This window comes from Panthera tigris, chromosome B3 (assembly GCF_018350195.1).
Source record: "Panthera tigris isolate Pti1 chromosome B3, P.tigris_Pti1_mat1.1, whole genome shotgun sequence".
NCBI classification, from domain to species: Eukaryota; Metazoa; Chordata; class Mammalia; order Carnivora; family Felidae; genus Panthera; species Panthera tigris.
In genome coordinates, this window is record NC_056665.1 from 45,486,089 (window position 1) to 45,508,205 (window position 22,117).

A 22,117-nucleotide genomic window follows, 5' to 3' on the forward strand; every position below is an offset into this window, starting at 1 on the left:
GTTGAGTGTAACACAGAAGTGCAAGAATTCATGATAATTTTGACACGGAAGGGCTGAGGTTTAACTTGACTGACCAGATTAATAGTGTGAAGATGATTTCAGGAAAACATTTAACCTATTTAAGAAAATAAGCCTAAAGGGGCGCCTGGGTGGCTCAGTCAGTTGAATGTCCAACGCTTGATTTTGGCTCAGGTCATGATCCCCGGGTCATGGGATCCAGCCCCATACTGGGCTCTGTACTGATAGCTCAGAGCCTGCTTGGGATTCTCTCTCTCTGTCTCTCTCTGTGCCTCCCCTGCTCATTCGTTCTCTCTCTCTCTCTCAAAATAAATAAACGTTTAACAGAAACAAAATAAGCTTGAAGTACTTAACCTCAAAATTTTTGTATAGCCCATGTATAAAAAACTGATTTTCACATTTCCAATAAAGTGTATTTGGCAGGACCTGTACTTAAATTGCTCTTATTTTGTGTTCTTTGTTTTTGAAAAAGGTAGAATTTAGTGTCTTTAAAATATTACATGATTGTAACTTCTCTAACGATTCTACATTAATGGGGCCCCGCTGTATTTTCTACATCTATTTACTTTCCTTGAAGAAAGAAGGAAGCCTCGGGGCGCCTGGGTGGCTCAGTCCGTAAAGCATCAGACTTTCGCTCAGGTCATGATCTCATGGTTTGTGAGTTCGAGCCCCGCGTCGGGCTCTGTGCTGACTGTTCAGAGCCTGGAGGCTGCTTCACATTCTGTGTCTCCCCCTCTTTCTGCCCCTCCCATGTTCATGCTCTGTCTCTGTCTCTCAATAATAAAAGTAAATGTTAAAAATTTTTTTTAAAAATGGTTTTGTGGAGGGGCACCTGGGTGGCTCAGGCCGTTAATCATCCGACTTTGGCTCAGGTCATGATCTCACGGTTCATGGGTTCAAGCCCCGCATCAGGCTCTGTGCTGACAGCTCAGAGCCTGGAGCCTGCTTCAGATTCTGTGTCTCCCTGTCTCTCTCTCTGCCCCTCTACTGCTCATGCTCTGTCTCTCTCTGCCTCCCAAAAATAAAGAAACATAATAAAATTTTTAAAAAATGAAAGAAAGAAAGAAGGAAGCCATATTTAGTTTTTAATCAGAAAATAACTATGTCTTCCTGGTATAGATACAGGAAAAGGATTTAAGAATTTTTTTTTTAATTCAAATTTTCTGTAGCAAAGAAGGAGCAGGCTGAGTAAGAGCTTCATTACGGTCTTGGAAACACAGTACTTGTAATAAAGGAGTGTTTTCCATGGGACTGTTCTTGTTTCTCGTGTCCTGAGATTGGAATGGCTAGCCTACTGGTCACCAGCATGGGTCCTCATCTGTGAAAGGTCACTGATGGGGAAGGTCAAGAGAGGCTTAACAAAAGGGTGGATCATCCCATGTAATAAAGTCCCATTGACTCTGTCTCCACACAGTTGAGATTCCTGATAATTTTGAAGGCAGACTGGACTAGGAGTAAACTTCACCCTTGCTGCTCTCTGAATTGATTAAAGGGGCCACTACACCTATAGCGAAAGCAGAACTGTATGAAAAGAAGTATTCAGGAAGTGGAGAAGATACATCTGTCAAGTTCTTGCATGATTAGAGCAGCAACTTGTGCTGACGAACAACTGAGATATTAATTATGAACGACTTCTCTCTCCTTTAAACAAATCAATAGCACTAGCTAGAGTGGGGTTTCTCAACCTCAGCTATTGACATTTTGGGCTGGATGAGTCTTCGTTGTGGGATGCTTAGCAATTCCTTGGCCTCCACCCACTACCCTCTATTCCCCCAAGTTGTGACAACCAAAAGTGTATCCAGACATTGTTAATGTCCCCAGGGAGGTGCAAAGTCAGATGAGAACCATGGCTTAACTAATCATTAAATTTTTTTTGCCAAGCTGTATATCTTTGAAAATGTCCTTTTTCTTAATGAGAAAGAAATTAAATACAGAAAATAGTGAATGAAAAGTATTTCCTCCATCTTTCCCTAATTCAGAGAGACTTGCCCTCAACAATGCCAAAACATTCATAATTTTATCCTCCTTCAATATTTTTTCCTGTATTTAAAAACCCTTGATTGGATACCTGTAAATTCTCCCCAATTGATATCACTATTGAAAACTAAACGGCTATTTTTAAAAAGTTAACCATGGTTTTTTGTGGGGTTTTGTTGTTACTGGTGTTTTTTGTTTTTGTTTTTAAGAAACCCAATTCTAAAAAGCCTCCTTCCTTCCATATTATTTAAAAAAACAGGGGTGTCTGCATAGCTCAGTCAGTTAGGCATCCGACTTCAGCTCAGGTCATGGGTTCCAGCCCTGTGTTGGGCTCTGTGCTGACAGCTCAGAGCCTGAAGCCTGCTTTGGGTACTGTGTATCTCTCTGTCTCTCTGCCTCTCCCCTGCTTGTGCTCTGTCTCTCTCAAAAAAAAATAAGTAAACATTAAAAATAATAACAATAAAAAAAAAACAGACAGGGGTGCCTAGGTGGCTCAGTCGGTTAAGCGTCTGACTTCGGCTCAGGTCATGATCTCTCAGGCCGTGAGTTCAGGACCCACATCGGGCTCTGTACTGACAGCTCGGAGTCTGGAGCTTGCTTTGGATTGTGGGTCTCCTTCTCACTCTCCCCCTTCCCTGCTCACACTCTGTCTCTGTCTGTCTCTCTCTCAAAAATAAGTAAACCTTTAAAAAAAATTTTTAAAAATAATGAAAAAACCAGACAGGGGCGCCTGGGTGGCTCAGTCCATTAAGTGTCTGACTTCAGCTCAGTTCATGATCTCATAGTTCATGAGTTCAAGCCCCAGGTCGGGCCCTGTGCTGACAGCTCAGAGGCTAGAACCTGCTTCGGATTCTGTGTCTCCCTCTCTCTCTGCCCCTCCCCTGCTCTCTCTCTCAAAAATAAGTAAACATTAAAAACAGACAAGCCATCAAATTTAACTTCCATAAGCAATGCTGTGAGCACCCACACTGGGGAGGGCAGGAGTCCGTGCCCCCTGACAGGAACGTCTAAGCCACCCTGAACAGGCTGTGTTACATGTTTCCAGCAGCTCCTTCAATGAGCCGTGAAATAACCTTGTTGGTAACAATATCTGGACCTCTGTCAAGTGCCATGCTAGCTTCTTGACCCCGTGCCTGGTCCTTTCTTCTGTGCCTGACACAGAGTGAACATTTAGTGAATCTCTGTTACGCCCTGTCCGTTGAGGGACTTTCCCTGAAGGGCTTCTATCCTTGGAGGCCTCTCCTCTAGCTCTCCTGCAGAGTCTTTTCCTTTCAGAAGAGACAAATGGGCAGCCCTGTCTTACACAAAGCAGGCTCTTTTGATGTCCTGTGTCTTTTGATTTGAGAATGCTAGGGGAGGAATAAAAATAAAGTTTGGAAGGAAATTTGTTTTTCAAGAAAAAAATACTCAAAAAGGGCTAGAAGGCCATCTATGTCCTTGGCAGGGAATATTTTTCCAGAGACAGTGCTGTTTTCCATCAGGTGTGTGTCTGAGGTCCTGTTCATGCAGAATATGTCCACAGTCTGCCACTGTCTGTCTTGTCCTGTGATCCTCCGTGAGTAATTCAACCATGTCAGACCTTTCTTCTCCTTTTAAAAAAAAAATTATTTTTTTCAAAAATTTTTTTAACATTTATTTATTTTTGAGACAGAGAGAGACAGAGCATGAACAGGGGAGGGGCAGAGAGAGAGGGAGACACAGTATCTGAAACAGGCTCCAGGCTCTGAGCAGTCAGCACAGAGCCCGACGCAGGGCTCGAACTCACGGACCGTGAGATCATGACCTGAGCCGAAGTCGGACGCTTAACCGACCAAGCCACCCAGGCGCCCCAAAAATTATTTTTTGATGCTTATTTCTGAGAGAGAGAGAGAGAGAGAGAGAGAGAGAGAGAGAGAGAGAGATTGGGAGACACAGAATCTGAAGCAGGCTCCAGGCTCTGAGCTGTCAGCATAGACCCTGATGCAGGGCTCAAACCTATGAACCACGAGATCATGACCTGAGCCAAAGTCAGATGCTTAACCGACTGAGCCACCAAGGCACCCCAGACCTTTATTCTCCTCGTGGCTGAGAGGAGTTTGTAACCTCGTGGTTTACAAAGCTGCTTTCTACATATCCACAGAAAGCCCACCAAGTGAGTAAGTAACAACCTGAAGGAAAAGGATGTATTAATGCACAGCATGATGCCTGTGTGCACACCTCCTACAGCCCTCCCCGGGAAGGAAGCCCACAGGTCTAAACAGAGAGTGGTTCAGACACAACCTAGAGCTTAGAAAATAGGCTTAGCAAGTGGGAAATGGGCCTTTGTGTGTATTCATTTCCTCTTGGAAAAATGCTTTGTATTTATCAAAACCATCCCTCTTGACAGAGAATTAGAGACTAAAAACCAGAAGATGCCTTAGTAGCCTCACCGGTGGTTCGTGTGCTCTTGAACTAAATCCTGCACTGCCTTCAGAAGGAATACCCTACTCACCACTCCCGATAAAACTGTTATATCTTTAGAAAGTGTTAAAAAAGCTCTTAGAAAACAACTTTTAGAGCTAAGCAGCATGTGCCCCTTACTGTGGCTGGAGGAATAAGACCAAATGTGGATCCTGATTCTTAGGAAGAAAAATCTGATAGGAATAGAAGAGCTTTCTAAAATTTATCTTTTTTTAAGTTTATTTATAATCTCTACACCCAATGTGGGGCTCAAACTCAAAACCCTGAGATCAATAGTCACACGCTCCACCTGCTGAGCCAGCCAGGCGCCCCCTAAAGTTTATTTTGTGGCACCATTTACACTTCCTCACTAGCATACTTCCCTTGACCTTGACCTAGACTCTCAGAATGTAGGGGTGGAAAAGGGACACTTGTGAGGAAAGTCAGTCCATATCCTGGGCAAAAGAGAAGAAAGAATAGAAGGCTCAGGAATACATGAGGTGGCGAGAGTGTCCTACTTACTAGCTACCAAGACCTTTGTGTCCTTGGATGTCAGGAACATCCTCAACTCCAGTGCCAGCAGCTAGAGGTCAGTGGGGTCTGGGCTGCATTTCCTTTGAGGAGGAAACATCAGTTGGTCATCTGAGAGATAACAAGGAGCTCACCACTCAGAGGTGAAGAGAACAACCAGTGCACAGGCTTGAGATGAAATACTGGCATAGTTGGGTCTTAAACTAAAAATACGTGATGAAAGGAATGTAAGCCATGATCCTCGCGTCTCCAAAATTCTCACAGGCACCAGTTAGGCATTGCCCTGTGCACCCTATTCCCAGCAACATATCATGGAGGAAGACAGTGACCTGGGGGTGGGAGAGCCTTATACTAGAATTAGGCCCTGGTCGACAGACATCAGCTTAGGTCATGATCTCATGGTCTGTGGATTCAAGCCTCACGTTAGGATCTGTGCTGATGGCTCAGATCCTGGAGCCTGCTTCGGATTCTGTGTCTCCCTCTCTCTCTGCCCCTCTCACCCCCCTTGTGTTTTGTCTATCAAAAATAAATAAACATAAAAAAAAATTTAGAATTATGCCCTGGTGTCTCCAATGAAGACAAAAGGAAGTGAGGAGGGCACATCAGCCTTCAGGAAAGCTAGGGGCCCACTGCCATGGTCCATGATCAGAGGGCCCGGAGATGCCACTCAAACCCCATGTCTTGCCCAGACTCAAACTGTTAGAAGCCTTGTCAGGAAAAGGGAGAGAAAGTCTCTGGAAAAAAAATTGCTTACTATAAAAAAATCAAATGAGAAATGTAGCATTATTTTAATGGGGGTGGGGGTGTGTGTGTGTGAAGAGCTACCTGTTTGTGTTTGCACAATACAGACTGTTTCCTTTCAAATTTTGATTAGATTAAACCAGGCCTGAACTCTTGAAGACTTGTCACGTCAGAGTCCTAGTTTTTTCTTTATCACCCATAGCCAGCATGAATTTTTCTCCCTCATCCATTTAGATTGCCAGCACATTGCTACTTGTTCACCAAGCCCCCCAGTGGCATCTAGAAAGGTTCTGCTGTCAGTCATTTATATGTGGCTTCATTTGTTTGATTTTATTATGCCACATATGAAATAAATTCAGGCAGATGTGTGGCTTCAACTAGGTATTTTCGCTTTTAAGCTTTTTCTAAACATTAAAAAAATATGTTTTTTTAATGTTTATTTATTTTTGAGAGAGAGGAGGACAGAGGATCCAAAGCAGGTTCCGTGCTGACAGAGCAGAGCCCCACACGGGGCTCGAACTCATGAAATTGAGCCAAAGTTGGATGCTCCACTGCCTGAGCCACCCAGGTGCCCCTCATTTTTAAGCTTTTTATCTCTAGGGAATAGAAGAATTGGCTTCTCCAAGACATTTAAGACATTATCAAGCAAAATATGGATATTTGGGAGGAGGAGAGAGGCTCCCTAGAATCATCTTAGTCCCAACCAGCTGACCCTAAGGGTAATACCGGCTTTTGTCTTCTTAGCAAGCTCTGGATCCTGAAAGCATGGCCGCTCTTCTTGTTAAGATTCCCTTCTCCCTTAGATGCCATAAGTCTGTCTAATCCTGGTAGTAGCTTCTGGGAGCAAAGGAGGACCTGGCTTCTCTAGAGACCTGGAGCCCCTTCACTGCTGTGTCTAGATGTGCCTTCGCATAGGCCATGCGCTCCAACTTCTCTCCTGCACTCCTCGCTGATTTCTCCTCCTTCCCTCCCTCCCTTCCTTCCATGTTAAGTCTTTGAGACTTTCTGTATTTGACATCATGTAGTGTGCTTCTGTCTCTGTTATGTTAGCCTCTTACAGAATTACAATATTTGTAACATAAACGTGCAGTAGACTGTATGACCTTTAAAAAAGATATTTACACATAAGCCAATCCATGGCTTATATGTAGTATTGTGATTAAAGAAACAGATGGGGGTTCAAATCTCAGCTCTGAGAGTTACTAGCTAAGTAGCCTTAGGTGAGTCTCTGTTTGCCTCTGTTTCCTCCTCTGTAAAACGGAAAGACCAACCTGATCAGGTGGCTGGAAGAATAAAATGAGACCATGCACCTAATGCCCCAAGAACGGCACTTGATGCAGGGAGAGCACCCCGTAGATGTTAGCCACTTACTGTTCCTTGTTGCTTCCCAGCCCCAGGCTTTGTGTGAGCTGCTGGATGTGCACTGTCACCTGCTCGGGTGTGGCTTTGCCTCATGGAGCTCTTGTCCTCACAGAGGGGGCAGAAATAAAATAAGTACAAACATTAAGATAATTACCAATTAGGATATATACTCTAAAGGGAAAATACTATTTTCTATGAGAGAATAACAGTGGTGCTATTCTGGCTTGGGTAGTCTATAAAGGCCCCTCTGCAAGTGTCATTGAGGGACAGCGCCACGGAAGCCAGCCACGTGAGGCATTCCCAAATCGGGACATCCGGTAAAGGGAACAGCATGGGCAAGGCTCTGTGGAGGGAAGGAGTTTCGTGTGCATGAAGAAGCCATCCTCCCAGGGACATAGTGAGCAGAAGAGAAAGTAGAGAGAATAGCCAAGGACCAAACACCAGGGCCTCTTGACTCTAGATGAATGTTGATACTTAGTAATAACTGCTGTTACAGGGGGCTTTATAAAACTCTTTGCATTAACCATTAAGCACACCAAAAAAATCAGGGGAGATCACCATCGAGAAAAGAACGTTTGATTTTGTCCGAAGATTGTCACTGGCGACCTTCAGCAGTGCTATTTTTAGACAGTAGTAGAAAGGAAAAGCAGATTTTTCCCCAGGGTGTTAACATGGAAATAGATAGGGAGTGGGTAGGATGGATGCTCCAGAATGGGAATAACAGACCCAGCGGATTTTTCAGCTGTTGAGATCCATCCCTAAGCCGAGAACAGAGGTGAATGGATCACCAAGAAACACAGCAGTGGGTGTCTTTGGTGGGCAGTCCACTTTGAGGCTGAGCCTTCTGTCCCCAATTGTCCTCACAGGTATGCCATTCTGACCAAAGCCACCTGGCCCTCGTGGAGAGGGGACGAAAAACAAGGTGTTCTCCACTTGTTGCAGTCCGTCAACATGGACAGTGACCAGTTCCAGCTCGGGAGGAGCAAAGTGTTCATCAAAGCCCCCGAGTCTGTGAGTATGCCGCTGCCCTCCGTCATGTCCTCAGTGCCCCCCACCCCTTCCCCCAGCACTTCTGCTGCCCCTTCTCACACGTGCTGCCTTCATTTTCTCACTCTTTGGTTTATGCCTTCGGTGTCCTCTCCCCTGCTCCCAATGTAAGTGTTGGTCATTCCCCATACCCTTGCTCTGCAGAGCCTTCAGAAAGCTCAGCATGTATAAAAAGATGTCGTCATCTTGTTCCTTTTCTTACTGTCTCTCTCCCATGCTAGATGGCCATCTCCTCAAGGTCAGGGACTCTTGCCCCTTTGGTATGTTTGTGTACTCAGAGCCTTGTACAGACAGTGGCTCACAGCAGGTGCCCACCAGTTACTTCTAGTATCCAGTAGAGTCTCAGCGAAAAGGGACTTCTTTGTCTGACTAAGGAGGCTTGGGTAAACTTAACATCCTCCACCTGGGTGACACCAAACAGGTCATTTACATACACAGATTTCCTCCTTGAAGGTGGAACAGAGCTCTGGGGTGGGCAGTCTTAGGACTAGATCTTGAAGACCGTGAGGGAGCTTGGAAAGAACTTTGAGGAGCTGAATAGGGAAGAGGAGAAATCTCTGGGTTAATAGAACACAAATTTTTACCAATAAGGAGCTCAAAAATAAGTTCTACAATTAACAAACTTACTAGATCTCCACAGATTAATTAATAATTCCTGATGGGGAGATGGTCACTGTGAGCCTCATGAATGTCTGTAGGAAGTTCCCAGTTCCTATGTTGGATTCCTTATAGCAGAACCCCTCAGTTCTTCTGCCCAGGTAGCTCTGGGACTATGGAATAAAGACATTACTTTTTAAGATGGAGAAGCTGCTGGAACTAACCAGGGTTGGACATCATCATTTCTTGAGATTCCTTTGCCAATCACAAGACTCCGTTTCAAGAGTCTCTGGTGAACTTGACAAAATTAGTCATCAGATCCAGGGGAAATACCATGCGAACCGGCAGTGTTGGTGACCGCGGAAACACTTGACTTTAGACAAACCCCGGTTTTGCAGTGAGTTCCGTCCCCTAGAATGGGCCCCACAGCTGCTGTTCTGCCTCAGAGGATCAGACGGAGACTCAGAAATGGTAATGGCTGGGACTGAATGGCTTTAAGAGCCATAAAAGTTATTAAATAAATCAGTGGCACACATCAATAGAACCCGTTTATGAAAAGTTTGTGGTAGCATTTTCCACTTTTGAGTTATTTGTAGTTTCACAGCAATGTCATTTCCAAATATAAAATGAAAATGTTGTGTCATGCACCATTAAGCAACCCACAGAGCAGTTCCTGTTCTTTCTAAAATGGGATGGAGTGATTTATCAGTACAATGCAGAACTCCTCTGTTGCTTTGTACCCGCTTTTACTTTTTTGTCTTGCTAAATTTCCACGTATAATAAGGACAGCTTCAACATTTTTTGTACCTTTTTTTTTTCTGATTTAGTTGAGCTGTGGTGTTTTACTTGCAACATCAAGGTTTATTTTGGGTTTTCTTTTCCTTGTCTTCCTCCTGAATGCTTTATTGCCGTCACTCGCTTCTCCTTTTCCCCATCTTTTTACACACAGGCGCACACCGCACACGTACCTTCACTACTCTCTCCCCTCCCCCATCACTCAGCCATTCACGTCTAGTCCTGACGTTGCGAATACTTCTACAAAAGCTGGTTTTTAAGAATCTGCCTTGTGATTTTGCCTTGACTCTTAGCATAGATGTGCTGAATGTACGCAATAACCCATTTGCCTAAAGAACCCCCATTAGACACCAAAGGGTTTGGTTTCCATTTACTTGGTACATGTGTACATGATTTGGGGGTTTGCGGTGGGGGGAGCTCGCTCTCTCTCTCTCTCTCTCTCTCTCTCTCTCTTCCTTTTTTTCTTGAAGCTCCCTGATTTCTAACCTCCATGGCTTTTGGAAAAAACCTAAAACCCAGCTAATGTTTGATATCATCTATAGGAGGTTGGGAATTGGTTGCCTCCTCCTTTCTGAGTCACAAGTGCATTCTCTGTGACACTCCCAAAATAGTTCTGGGAACGAAAGAAAACAAGGCTTACTCAGAAACCCAACACACCAAGATAAGAAAGACCAACGAATATTCTTCAAAGAGGCAACCACAGGGCTCAGATTTTAAACATTCTGTCCAAATGTTAAATCACGTATTCCTTTTGTTTTCAGAAATATGCTCCCCGTCCCTGTTGTACGTGGCAGTGACAGCTGCGGAATGAAGCGGCCCCTTCCCTTCTGAGTTTGAGATGTTGTTTTTGCACAGCTAGGGCTATGAGAAGCAGAAGTTTAGTGACAGGAAGGGACGGATGTGGCTCCTGAGGATAGATCCAGATAAACAGAGGCACCAAATCGAGCCTGGCTGCCTTCAAATTCTCCTATTTACTTCTGGAACATTTCCGCAGTGACTTTTCATCAGCTTTACTTGTTTTCATTGGTACATTTTCTTTTGTTTCCTAGAGAGTCATGAAAACCACTGCCAAGGTGAGCGAGAAAGTTCCCCACCATTTCATGAGTTGACCGCATGCAGATTTACAGAGACAGACTTATATGCCAAAGTGAGGAAGAGCCTGGCAAGGCCTGAAAGACCTTGGGTCACTTTCCATTCCCACCCAGTCTTAGTTCCAATTTTCTCCTGTGTGCAATGGAGATGATGGACCTGTGTGGCCTGTGTGGTTGCTGATGAGTTGAATGAAATAATGTATTCTAGAATGTCAATCTAGAATGATACCTGACCCATAGTGGGCTCCCGGTACATTACAGCTATTTGCTATTATCTTCGTTATTCCAGAGCTTCCTTGAGTAGGGTGCAGCAGTCAGGATTGTTAAAGGGGCCTGAGTCTCAAGACCTGGGTCCTTACACAGAACAGTCCCAGTTCCGCTAGGTGAAGTCATGTCCCGACTATACATCTTATGTCCAGCTCCAGTTGCACTGGTTATAACCCTCTGGCCCAATGACTCCTTGGAGAATCTATGCAGCCAAAAGTCTACACTTTCGTGGACCTGAAAATCAGGCAGCCCTCTTCCACAGCAGCACAAGGTCTGCTCCTGCAAGAGCTGGAAACTCTGTGAAGAGGCTGCGTGCAGCACTAAACCGTGGCTTCCTCCAGTTCATTTCATCTAGCATCCTCTTTGGATCAAGGCAGAAAACTAGGGGATGAACGTGGAACCACCCATTTGATTCGCAGAGATTATGATTATGAGCAAGGCAGAGCACACATTTTCAAGGCCCGACTAACAACCAGATACAGCTGTTTTCTGTTATGTGTTCAGTTAAATGAAGAAAACAGAGAGAGATAAAGATGTTATAGTGATTACAGGGCCACCTGGGTTAAGCCTCCACCTCTTGATTTCGGCTCAGGTCATGGTTCGTGGGTTCCAGCCCTGAATCAGGTTCTGGGCTAACAGCATGGAGCCTGCTTGGGATTCTTTCTCTCTCTCTCTCTCTCTCTCTCTCTCTCTCTCTCTCCCTCTCCCTCTCTCTCCCTCTCCCTCTCCCTCCCCCCCTCTCTCTCCCCCCCTCTCTCTCTCCCCCTCTCTCTCTCCCCCTCTCTCTCACTCCCCCCCTCTCTCTCTCCCCCCCTCTCTCTCCCCCCCCCTCTCTCTCCCCCTCTCTCTCTTTCTCTATCTTTCTGCCCCTCTACCCCCTCAAAATAAATAAACTCAAAAAAAATATTTAAAGACATTATTGTAATTACAAACAATATGCCCTAGTAATCATTTTTTCACTTTTGTTCATGAGTCAGAGAAACTGCTCCCGATGTTATGTCCTTGACTAAACTGAGTGTCCCCCAAAAAAAGTGATGCTGAGGTCTTATGAATTGGCTCACATTTTCCCTCTGTACATTCACAGCTATTTCTTCTAGAAGAAATGAGAGAGAGAAAGTATGATGGATATGCTCGAGTGATACAGAAATCATGGAGGAAATTTGTGGCCCGGAAGAAATACGTCCAAATGAGAGAAGAAGGTATTCTAGTCATTTTGTTTCATGCATTTAACAAAGCTGCAGAATAACTTTGAGCTCAAAGTTACAAGTTCGCTTTCCTTTGCCTATAATGTCACATGTTAAAATCTTGCATTCATTTTGAGTTTCTCTGTGTATTTCCACACGATATTCCTCCTCTTTCTGGGGCCCTGGCCCTTCCCTCTTCTCTGGCCTTTGGGGAACTGCAGCCTCAGACCTCCTATTGAACAAGAAAGAGAGAAGGAGAAACAGTATTAACAGGAACTTCATCGGGGATTACATCGGGATGGACGAACACCCGGAACTCCAGCAGTTTGTGGGCAAGAGGGAGAAGATCGACTTTGCAGACACAGTGACCAAGTATGACAGAAGGTTCAAGGTACACACTGACCGCTGCCCATTGTGGGGAAAGTGGCCATTTTGACATGTCCGCCCACCTTCTTAAAGCACCTCTCCTTACAGGGTGTAAAGCGAGACTTGCTTCTTACTCCAAAGTGCTTATACTTAATCGGACGAGAGAAAGTGAAACAGGGCCCAGACAAAGGCCTGGTGAAGGAAGTGCTGAAGCGGAGAATTGAGATGGAGAGAATCTTGTCCGTGTCCCTCAGGTGAGTGGCGAGGGTGTGAGGCGAGGCTGCCTGGTCCTCCTCATCTTTGCCTCTCCGCCGTTCCAAACAGCCGGGAGAAAGGCCTGGCCGGGCTCCCCCCTTGTCAAAATCCTGGTGAAGAGAACTGAGTTTCCTCTTCTTCCCTGAGAAGACCCGACCTTCATTGGTCTCAGGAATGAGATTCCAAGAAGTGGCCTTCTGGGCAGCTCCACTAGTCAAGGGGAACTCAGATGCTTTCTTCCCACAAAATGTAAGAGAAAAACCTGGTATCCAAAACAGAGGATAAATGCTTTTACTGAAGTGGGGCCAAGGGACCAGAGTCCCATCCTGAAGCCCACCTCCCCCACCTCGAAGACCTGACCCATTTCACCAGCAAAGGCCCAGGCAGCCTGGAGTCATTGCTCAATGCCCCCTTCAACTCCCAAGTTCACAGGCAGAGGCGCCGGCTTTCTTTTGGCAGAGGGGCTTGTACGTGTAAGGAGACTTGTTTTAAATCCTGCCCTGCTCAGAATTCTCTCTGATGAGAGGAAATCCTCCCAGTCACAGAAGGCTAAGAAAAGAGGGAGAAAGGCCCCTTTGAGCTCAGTGGCTTCCCCCTTGAGTGGCATCCCTGGGCCCTTCTGAGGAGACCGCTGCTTCTGTGGGGGCAAGGCTACGGGCTGCCATTGCATTGACAGTCATGATGTCCTGGTGGTCTATGAACATGTCTTCCTGGAATCGGGATACCTCTAAATTCTTACTCCACACGGAGGACAAAACGGCTGCTCTCAGGAAAAAGCCGGGGTTTTGTGTGCTCAGGCATCCTATCTACCCGGCTGGAAATCCTGGCTCCAGTGTGATAATCCAAAACAGATTTCAAGTTGTGTCCATTCTTGCCTATGTCACGGTGGTTTCTGATTCTCTTTGTTCCCAGTTTTCCTGATAAAGGGCCAGGTGGTGCTGTGAGGTCAAGGGTTTAAAACATCGCAGCTCAGGATGTGGGGGAAACTTGTAAGCAGAGGAGTCCATCAGCAGCCTTTCTGGCAAACCCCACCTCAGGTGGGTCTCAGTGCCATGGATTTCAAGCAAGAGTTCCAGGCACTGTCCGGTTTCCAGAAGATCTTCCTGAGCATTCACCTCACCAGCTGGGCCACAGCCTGAGCTGGGCAGCCTGCCGGCCACACTTCCTGGCGAGCTGGGCGCTGAGGCTGCCCTTGTTCTTCCAAGGAACCCAACAGGAAGCTTCTTTTTTTCCTTGCATGGGGAAACGCCACACCTGGGCTAAGCAGGGTTCGCCTAAACCTGCTGTTTTCTCTTGACAGGGGCAGTGGCTGAATGCCAGGGAATCATAGTTCCGGGCACATGTGCTCGTTACTCTGAGAGTGATTATTATTCTTCCTGTTGTTATTGCCAGGCCTGTGTCTTCAGCCTTCAGACCACTCAGGCAGTGCTTGATCATAAATAATCATATGTCTCCATTTATATAAGGCACTTTGACACCATCCTTTTTGTCTAGGCCTTGAGGTTTATCAAGGTGTGGGATATCCCCCCTCAAATGTTTTCCTTCTGTCTTGTCTTGTCTCACAGCCTCTGGGGCTGCAGTGTCTCATGCTAAAACCAACTTCTGCTGCTGCTTCCTCATGGTCTGGACATGTGCTCCCTTATGGCCTTTCCTTGTTAGAGGATGTAATGAAATGAGGTGCTTAGCCCAAAAGTTGTTGTGGCTCCGGGGAGAGAAAAGAGTCTGAGTCATTGTAACTTGTGATCTGTGCATGTTGCAGTCACTGAGCCTCACCCTCACCAAGATTCATACTGTTCCCTCATTTCCTTCAACTACCGGGTTAGGCCAGTAATCTGAGTGAGGAATGCCACCACATGGGTGATGGTATGTGCAGAATCAAAACCAGGGTAGAAATGGATTGTGGTACCAGACCACCAGACGTGCGTGTGTGTGTGTGTGTGTGTGTGTGTGTGTGTGTGTGTGCGTGTTCTCAAAATATTTCAACACTGGTATAGAGAAGGATTTTAACAGATGTCTTGCACTTTAGGGAAAAAGTTGTATTGTGTGTATGTGTGCTGAACACTGTGAGGCTTAGTGCTTGACTCTGGCTGCAGTGACTGCCCCATGGTTTCTTCTAGTTAAGACCATCACCATGCCCATAAACTTGGTCTTCTGGACCACCTCTAACTCTTATAACATCGGGAAAGCAGAATGGGCTGGTAGCTCCCAAGCAAACCAACCAACCATGCAAAAACAACTATGCAACCGTTTGGGAAACGAGAGCATGACCAAATATTTGATATGAAGGATTTAGTGTTCATCTCCTTAGGTGTGATCTCGGTATTGTGGTTATTTTGGTCGAAAGAGGCTTTGTCTGGGACTCCTGGCAGGCTCAGTTGGTAGAGCATGGGACTCTTGATCTCCGGGTCATGAGTTCATGCCCCATGTTGGATGTAGAGGCTACTTAAAAATAAAATCTTAAAAGAAAATTTTAGGGGTGCCTGGGTGGCTCAGTCATTTAAGCGTCTGACTTTGGCTCAAGTCATGATCTTATGGTTCGTGGGTTCAAGCCCCTCATCGTGCTCTGTGCTGACAGCTCAGAGCCTGGAGCCTTCTTTGGATTCTGTGTCTCCCTCTCTCTCTGATCCTCCCCTGCTCACCATCTGTCTCTCTCTCTCTCAAAAATTAAAAAACATTAAAAAAAATTTTAAAGACTAGGAAAGAAAATTTAAGCTAAAGAAAAACATATAGGCCAGTCCCAATAGCTCAGGTGTAAGAGCCTGTGTTCTTTGCTTTCCCATTGTAGGTAATGAGATGGGTACCATCAAATCTCATAATTGGGGCTCTGTCTGATAAGGTTTTTATTTTTTTTTTAATTTATTTATTGTTTAATTTATATTTAAGTTAGTTAGCATATGGTGCAACAGTGATTCAGGAGTAGATTCCTTAATGCCCCTTGCCCATTTAGACTGTCCCCCCTCCCACAACCCACCCAGCAACCCTCTGTTTGTTCTCTGTATTTAAGTCTTTTATGTTTTGTCCCCCTCCCTGTTTTTATATTATTTTTGCTTCCCTTCCTTTAGGTTTATCTGTTTTGTATCTTAAAGTCCTCATATGAGTGAAGTTGTATGATTATCTTTTCTCTAATTTCGCTTAGCATAATACTCTCTAGTTCCATCCATGTAGTTGCAGATGGCAAGATTTCATTATTTGTCATTGTCAAGTAATACTCGATCGTATATACATAACACATCTTCCTTAGCCATTCCTCTGTCAATGGACATTTGGACTCTTTCCATACTTTGTTGTCAGTAGTGCTGCTGTAGACATTGGGGTGCATGTGCCCCTTTGAAACAACATACCTCTATCCCTTGTATAAATACCTCCTAGTGCAATTGCTGGGTTGTAGGGTAGTTCTATTTTTAATTTTTCAAGGAACCTTCATACTGTTTTCCAGAGTGGCTACACCAGTTTGCATTCCCATCAGCAGTGCAAAAGAGATCCTCTTTCTCCGCATTCTCACCAACATCTGTTGTTGCCTGAGTTGTTACTGTTAGCCATTCTGACAGGTGTGAGTTGGTATCTCATTGTGGTTTTGATTTGTATTTCCCTGATGGTGAGTGATGTTGAGCATTTTTTTCATGCGTCTGTTCACCATCTGGATGTCTTCTTTGAGAAATATCTGTTCGTGTCTTTTGTCCATTTTGTCACTGGATTATTTGTTTTTTGGGTGTTGAGTTTGATAAGTTCTCTATAGATTTTGGATACTAACCCCTTATCTGATATGTCGTTTGCAAATATCTTCTCCCACTCTGTCGGTTGCCTTTTAGTTTTGCTGATTGTTTCCTTCGCTGTGCAGAAGCTTTATTTTGATGAGGTCCCATAGTTCATTTTTGCTTTTGTTTCCCTTGCCTCCAGAGATGTGTTGAGTAAGAAGTTGGTGCAGCCAAGATCAAAGAGGTTTTTGCCTGCTTTCTCCTCGAGGATTTTAATGGCTTCCTGTCTTACGTTTAGGTCTTTCATCCATTTTGAGTTTATTTTTGTGTACGGTAAGAAAGTGGTACAGGTTCATTTTTCTGCATGTCGCTGTCCAGTTTTCCAGCACCACTTGCTGAAGAGACTGTCTTTATTCCATTGGATATTTTTTCCTGCTTTGTCAAAGATTGGTTGGCCATACGTTTGTGAGTCCATTTCTGGGTTCTCTATTCTGTTCCATTGATCTGAGTGTTTGTTCTTGTGCCGTACTGTTCTTGTACCGTACTGTCTCGATGATTACAGCTTTGTAGTATAGCTTGAAGTCTGGGATTATGATGCCTCCTGCTTTTGTTTTCTTTTTGAAGATTGCTTTGACTATTTGAGGTCTTTTCTGGTTCCATACAAATTTTAGGATTGTTTGTTCTAGCTCTGTGAAGAATGCTGGTGTTATTTTGATAGGTACTGCATTGACTATGTAGATTGCTTTGGGTAGTATTAACATTTTAACAATATTTGTTCTTCCTATCCAGGAGCATGGAATATTTGTCCATTTTTTGTCTGTGTGTCTTCTTCAATTTCTCTCATAAGCTTTCTATAGTTTTCAGTGTATAGGTTTTTCACCTCTTTGGTTATGTTTATTCCTAGGTATTTTATAGTTTTTGGTGCAATTGTAAATGGGATTGATTCCTTGATTTCTCTTTCTGTTGCTTCATTATTGGTGCATAGGAATACAACCGATCCCGTGCATTGGTTTTATATCCTGCCACTTTGCTGAATTCATGGATCCGTTCTAGCAGTTTTTTTGGTGGAATCTTTTGGGTTTTCCATATAGAGTATCATGTCATCTGCGAAGAGTGAAAGTTTGACCTCCTCCTGGCCGATTTGGATGCCTTTTATTCCTTTGTGTTGTCTGACTGCTGAGGCTAAGACTTCCAATACTATGTTGAATAACAGTGGTGAGAGTGGACATCCCTGTCTTGTTCCTGACCTTAGGGGGAAAGCTCTCAGTTTTTTCCCATTGAGGATGATATTAGCAGTGGGTCTTTCATATATGGCTTTTATGATCTTGAGGTGTGATCCTTCTATCCCTACTTTCTTGAGAGTTTTTATCAAGAAAGGGTGCTGTACTTTGTCAAATGCTTTCTCTGCATCTATTGAGAGGATCATGTGGTTCTTGTCCTTTTTTTTATTGATGTGATGCATCACATTGATTGTTTTGTGGATATTGAACCAGCCCTGGATCCCAGCTATAAATCCCATTTGGTTGTGGTGAATAATTCCTTGTTGAAGAAGAATTATTCGTGGATCTGGTTGGCTAGTATCTTGTGGAAGATTTTTGTATCCATGTTCATCAGGGACATTGATCTATAGTTCTCCTTTTTAGTGTAGTCTTTGTCTGGTTTTGGAATCAAGGTAATCCTGGCTTCATAGAAAGAGTTTTTAAGTTTGCCTTCCATTTCTATTTTTTGGAACAGCTTCAAGAGAATAGGTGTGAACTCTTCTTTAAATGTTTGGTAGAATTCCCCTGGAAAGCCATCCAGCCCTAGACTCTTGTTTTTTGGGGAGAGTTTTGATTTATTTACTGGTTATGGGTCTGTTCAAATTTTCTACTTCTTCCTGTTTCGGTTTTGGCAATTTATATTTTTCTAGGAATGTGTCCATTTCTTCCAGATTGCCCATTTTATTGGTGTTTAATTGCTCATAATATTCTCTTATTGTTTTTATTTCTCCAGTGTTGGTTGTGATCTCTCCTCTTTCATTCTTGATTTTATTTATTTGGGTCCTTTCTTTTTTTGTTTTTGATCAAACTGGCTAGGGGTTTATCAATTTTGTTAATTCTTTGAAAGAACCAGCTGGTTTCATTGATCTGTTCTACTGTTTTATTTGTCTGTTTGTTTTTGTGTTTTTGTTTCGATCACATTGATTTCTGCTCTAATGGTTGTTATTCCTGTCTTCTGCTGGTTTGGGGTTTTATTTGCTGTTCTTTTTCCAGCTCTTTGAGGTGTGAGGTTAGGTTGTGTATCTGAGGGCTTTCTTCCTTCTTTAGGAAGGCCTACATTGCTATATACTTTTATGACTGCCTCTGCTGCATGCCAGAAGTTTTGGGCTGTGGTGTTATCATTTTCATTGCCCTCATATACTTTTTAATTTTCCCTTTAATTTCTTGGTTAGCCCATTCTTTTTTCTTTTCTTTCTTTTTTTTTTTAATATGGGACACTTCATGAATTTGTGTGTCATCCTTGTGCAGGGGCCATGCTAATCTTTTCTGTATCATTCCAATTTTAGTATATGTGCTGCTGAAGTGAGCACGCCATGCATTCTTTAGTAGGATGTTCTTTAGTCCCCAAGTATTTGTTATCTTTCCAAATTTTCTCTTGTGGTTGATTGCAAGTTTCATAGCATTGTGGCCTGAAAATATGCACAGTATGATCTCAGTCTTTTTGTACTTGCTGAGGGCTGATATGTGTCCCACTATGTGATCTGTTCTGGAGAATGTTCCATGGGCACTGAAGAAGAATGTGTATTCTGCTGCTTTAGGATAAAATGTTCTGAATATATCTGTTAAGTCCATCCTGTCCAATGTGTCACTCAAAGCCATTGCTTCCATGTTGATTTTCTGTTTAGATGATCTGCCTGTTGTTGTAAGTGGGATGTTGAAGTTCCCTACTTTTATGGTATTATTATCAATGAATTTCTTTTTGTTTGTGATTAATTTATATATTTGGGTTCCTCAACATTTGGAGCATAAATGTTTACAATTGTTAGGTCTTCTTCATGGATAGACCCCTTAATTATGATATAATGCCCTTCTCCATCTCTTGTTATAGTCTTTATTTAAAACAAAAAATTTTTTAACATTTATTTATTTTTGAGAGATAGAGAGCAGGGGAGGGGCAGAGAGAGAGGGAGACACAAAATATGAAGCAGGCCCCACGCTCTGGGCTGTTAGCACAGAGCCCGAAGTGGGGCTCAAACCCACAAACTGTGAGATCATGACCTGAGCTGAAGTTGGATGCCCAACTGACTGAGCCACCCAGGCGCCCCTAAGTCCATTTTAAAATCTAGATCATCTGATATAAATATTGCTACTCCAGCTCTCTTTTGTTGACCATTAGCATGATAGATGGTTCTCCATCTCCTTATTTTCAATCTGAGGGTGTCTTTAGGTCTAAAATGGGTCTCTTGTAAACAGCATATAGATGGATCTTGTTTTCTTATCCCTTCTGTTACCCTATGTCTTTTGAATGGAGCGTTGAGCCCATTGACATTTAGAGTGAGTACTGAAAGATAGGAATTTATTGCCATTATGTTGCTAATAAATTGGAGAGTTGGAATTTCTGGTAGTGTTCTCTGGTTCTTTGTTGCTTTTGGTCTTTTTGTTTCTGTTTTTGTTTTAGTTGTTTCATCTCTTCTCCCTTCAGAGAGTCCCCCTTAAAATTTCTTGCAGGGCTGGTTTAGTGGTCACGAACTACTTTAATTTTTGTTTGTCTGGGAAACTTTTTATCTCTTCTATTTTGAATGACAGCCTTGCTGGATGAAGAATTCTTGGCTGCATATTTTTCCGATTCAGCACATTGAATATATCCTGCCACTCCCTTCTGGTCTGCCAAGTTTCTGTGTATAGGTCTGCTGCAAACCTGATCTGTCTTCCCTTGTAGGTTAAGGACTTTTTTTCCCTTGCTGCTTTCATGATTCTTTCCTTGCCTGAGTATTTTGTGAATTTGACTATGTTATGCCTTGTTGCTGGTCGGTTTCTGTTAAATGTAATGGCAGTCCTCTGTGCTTCCTGGATTTCGATGTCTGTGTCTTTCCCCAGGTTAGGAAAGATTTCTGCTATGATTCGTTCACATAAATTTTCTACCCCTTTTTTTCTCTCTTCATCTTCTGGGACCCCTGTCATTCTCATGTTATTCCTTTTTAATGAGTCACTGAGTTCTCTAATTTTTATTTTGTGCTCTTTTGCCTTAGTTTCCCTCTTTTTTTCTGCTTCAGTATTCTCCATAAGTTTGCTCTGCCTCATCCATTCTTGCTGCTGTGGCATCCATTCTTGCTGCCGTGGCATCCATTCGAGATAGCAGCTCAGTTATAGCATTTTTTATTTCATCCTCCCTAGCTTTTACTTCTTTTATCTCCGCAGAAAGGGATTCTGATGTATTTTCAACCCCAGCTAGTATTCTTATTATCATGATTCTAAATTCTGATTCAGACATCTTGTTTGTATCTGTGATTAAGTGCTCAGCTGTCATTTCTTTCTGTTCTTTCTTTTGGGGTGAATTCCTTCGTTTTGTCATTTTTGAGGAAGAAAAGGAATTAATAAAGTAAGAAAAATTAAAATTAAAAATTAAAAATTAAAAACAACACAAAGAAATCAAATAAAGGATGCTAGATCCTAGGTATGTTTTGGTCTGGTTGTTGAAAGAAGCTTGATAGAGTAGAGAAAAAAGGGAAAGATAAGAAAAGAAAAAAAGGAAAACCTTTGAAAATTTGAAAAAATGAATACAATAAAACAGAATAGAATGAAATGATGAAAGTAAAATAGAATTTTAAGAATTTATAAAAGAGTAAAAAAAACTAGTAGAAAAAATTGAAAAGTCTTTTTAATAAAAATGGAAAATAAAAGATTTTTTTTCTCTTTCTGTATTCAAGAGTAAGAACAGGGGAAAAAAAATGAATAAAAGAACGAGCAAACAGAATGGAGTATGATTGAAATTACATCTGGTTTCTCATAGAAGTCAAGCTATGAAGCACTTTATAGTCCGTAAACTAAGCAGGCAGAGAGACTTGTGTTTGTCAAGAGTGCTGTTGGCCCAGTTGGGCAGGGCTTAGTGTAACAGCTATGTCCTCCATAGATGGCACTGCTTAGCTTACTGGGGTGGATTGCTGTGGATGGCACTTGTAGGCATGTATGTGCATATGTGGGAGGGGTGAAAATGGCATCACCCTGCTACCCAGTCTCTAGTATTTGAACTCTGTGGTCTCCACGACTGGCAATCAAGCACCCTTGATTTTTCTCTGGCTTCCATCCACTCCCCACTTCTACACTGTCTGTAACCAAGCTGCCAGGTGGCACCTGCCTCTTGAGTTTTATCTCAAATAGGGCTTTTTCCCAGCCCCTCACTTCTGAGGGACTTCAGCTTTGGCCCACTCACACCTTCTGGAGGAGGGTCTCACCAAGCAATGGCCAGGTGCCAGTTCGTCCCCAGGAATGTTCATGAGACCGCACTGCTGATGGTGCCCAGAGACTGTGGCCAGGTGCCAGCCCAGCCCAGAAAAAGTTCATGCAATCTTGTACCAGCAGCAGAGTTTCAAGGTTTACGGAAAATCACAACACACATCTGGCTCCGGCCTTCACCCTCAATGTCCTTATTCCAGCACTAGTAAATGTGGTTGTTCGGAATCTGCTGGGACCTTTGCCTGTGGGGATGCTGCACAACCTCTACCAGGTGTCCTCCCAGCAGGGGAACTGCTTCTCCCCATGTGGCCCGAGAACCTCTTGGACCCCACTCTGCTACT

At 43.5% G+C, this 22,117-nt stretch overlaps 1 protein-coding gene and 1 non-coding gene across 2 annotated transcripts in view; one reads left to right on the plus strand and one right to left on the minus strand.

The window, feature by feature from the left end:
- MYO1E (myosin IE) overlaps positions 1-22,117 on the plus strand; it is a 211,567-nt gene that overhangs the window by 156,842 nt on the left and 32,608 nt on the right. The window contains exons 19-22 of the mRNA XM_042988744.1: positions 7,914-8,058; positions 11,929-12,043; positions 12,250-12,419; positions 12,503-12,648. Of these exons, the coding sequence (XP_042844678.1) occupies positions 7,914-8,058; positions 11,929-12,043; positions 12,250-12,419; positions 12,503-12,648 (576 nt within the window). The remainder of the gene's footprint in view (positions 1-7,913; positions 8,059-11,928; positions 12,044-12,249; positions 12,420-12,502; positions 12,649-22,117) is intronic.
- LOC122239785 lies at positions 18,807-18,913 on the minus strand. The gene has a single exon (XR_006219169.1). It is a non-coding gene; the product is annotated as a U6 spliceosomal RNA (small nuclear RNA).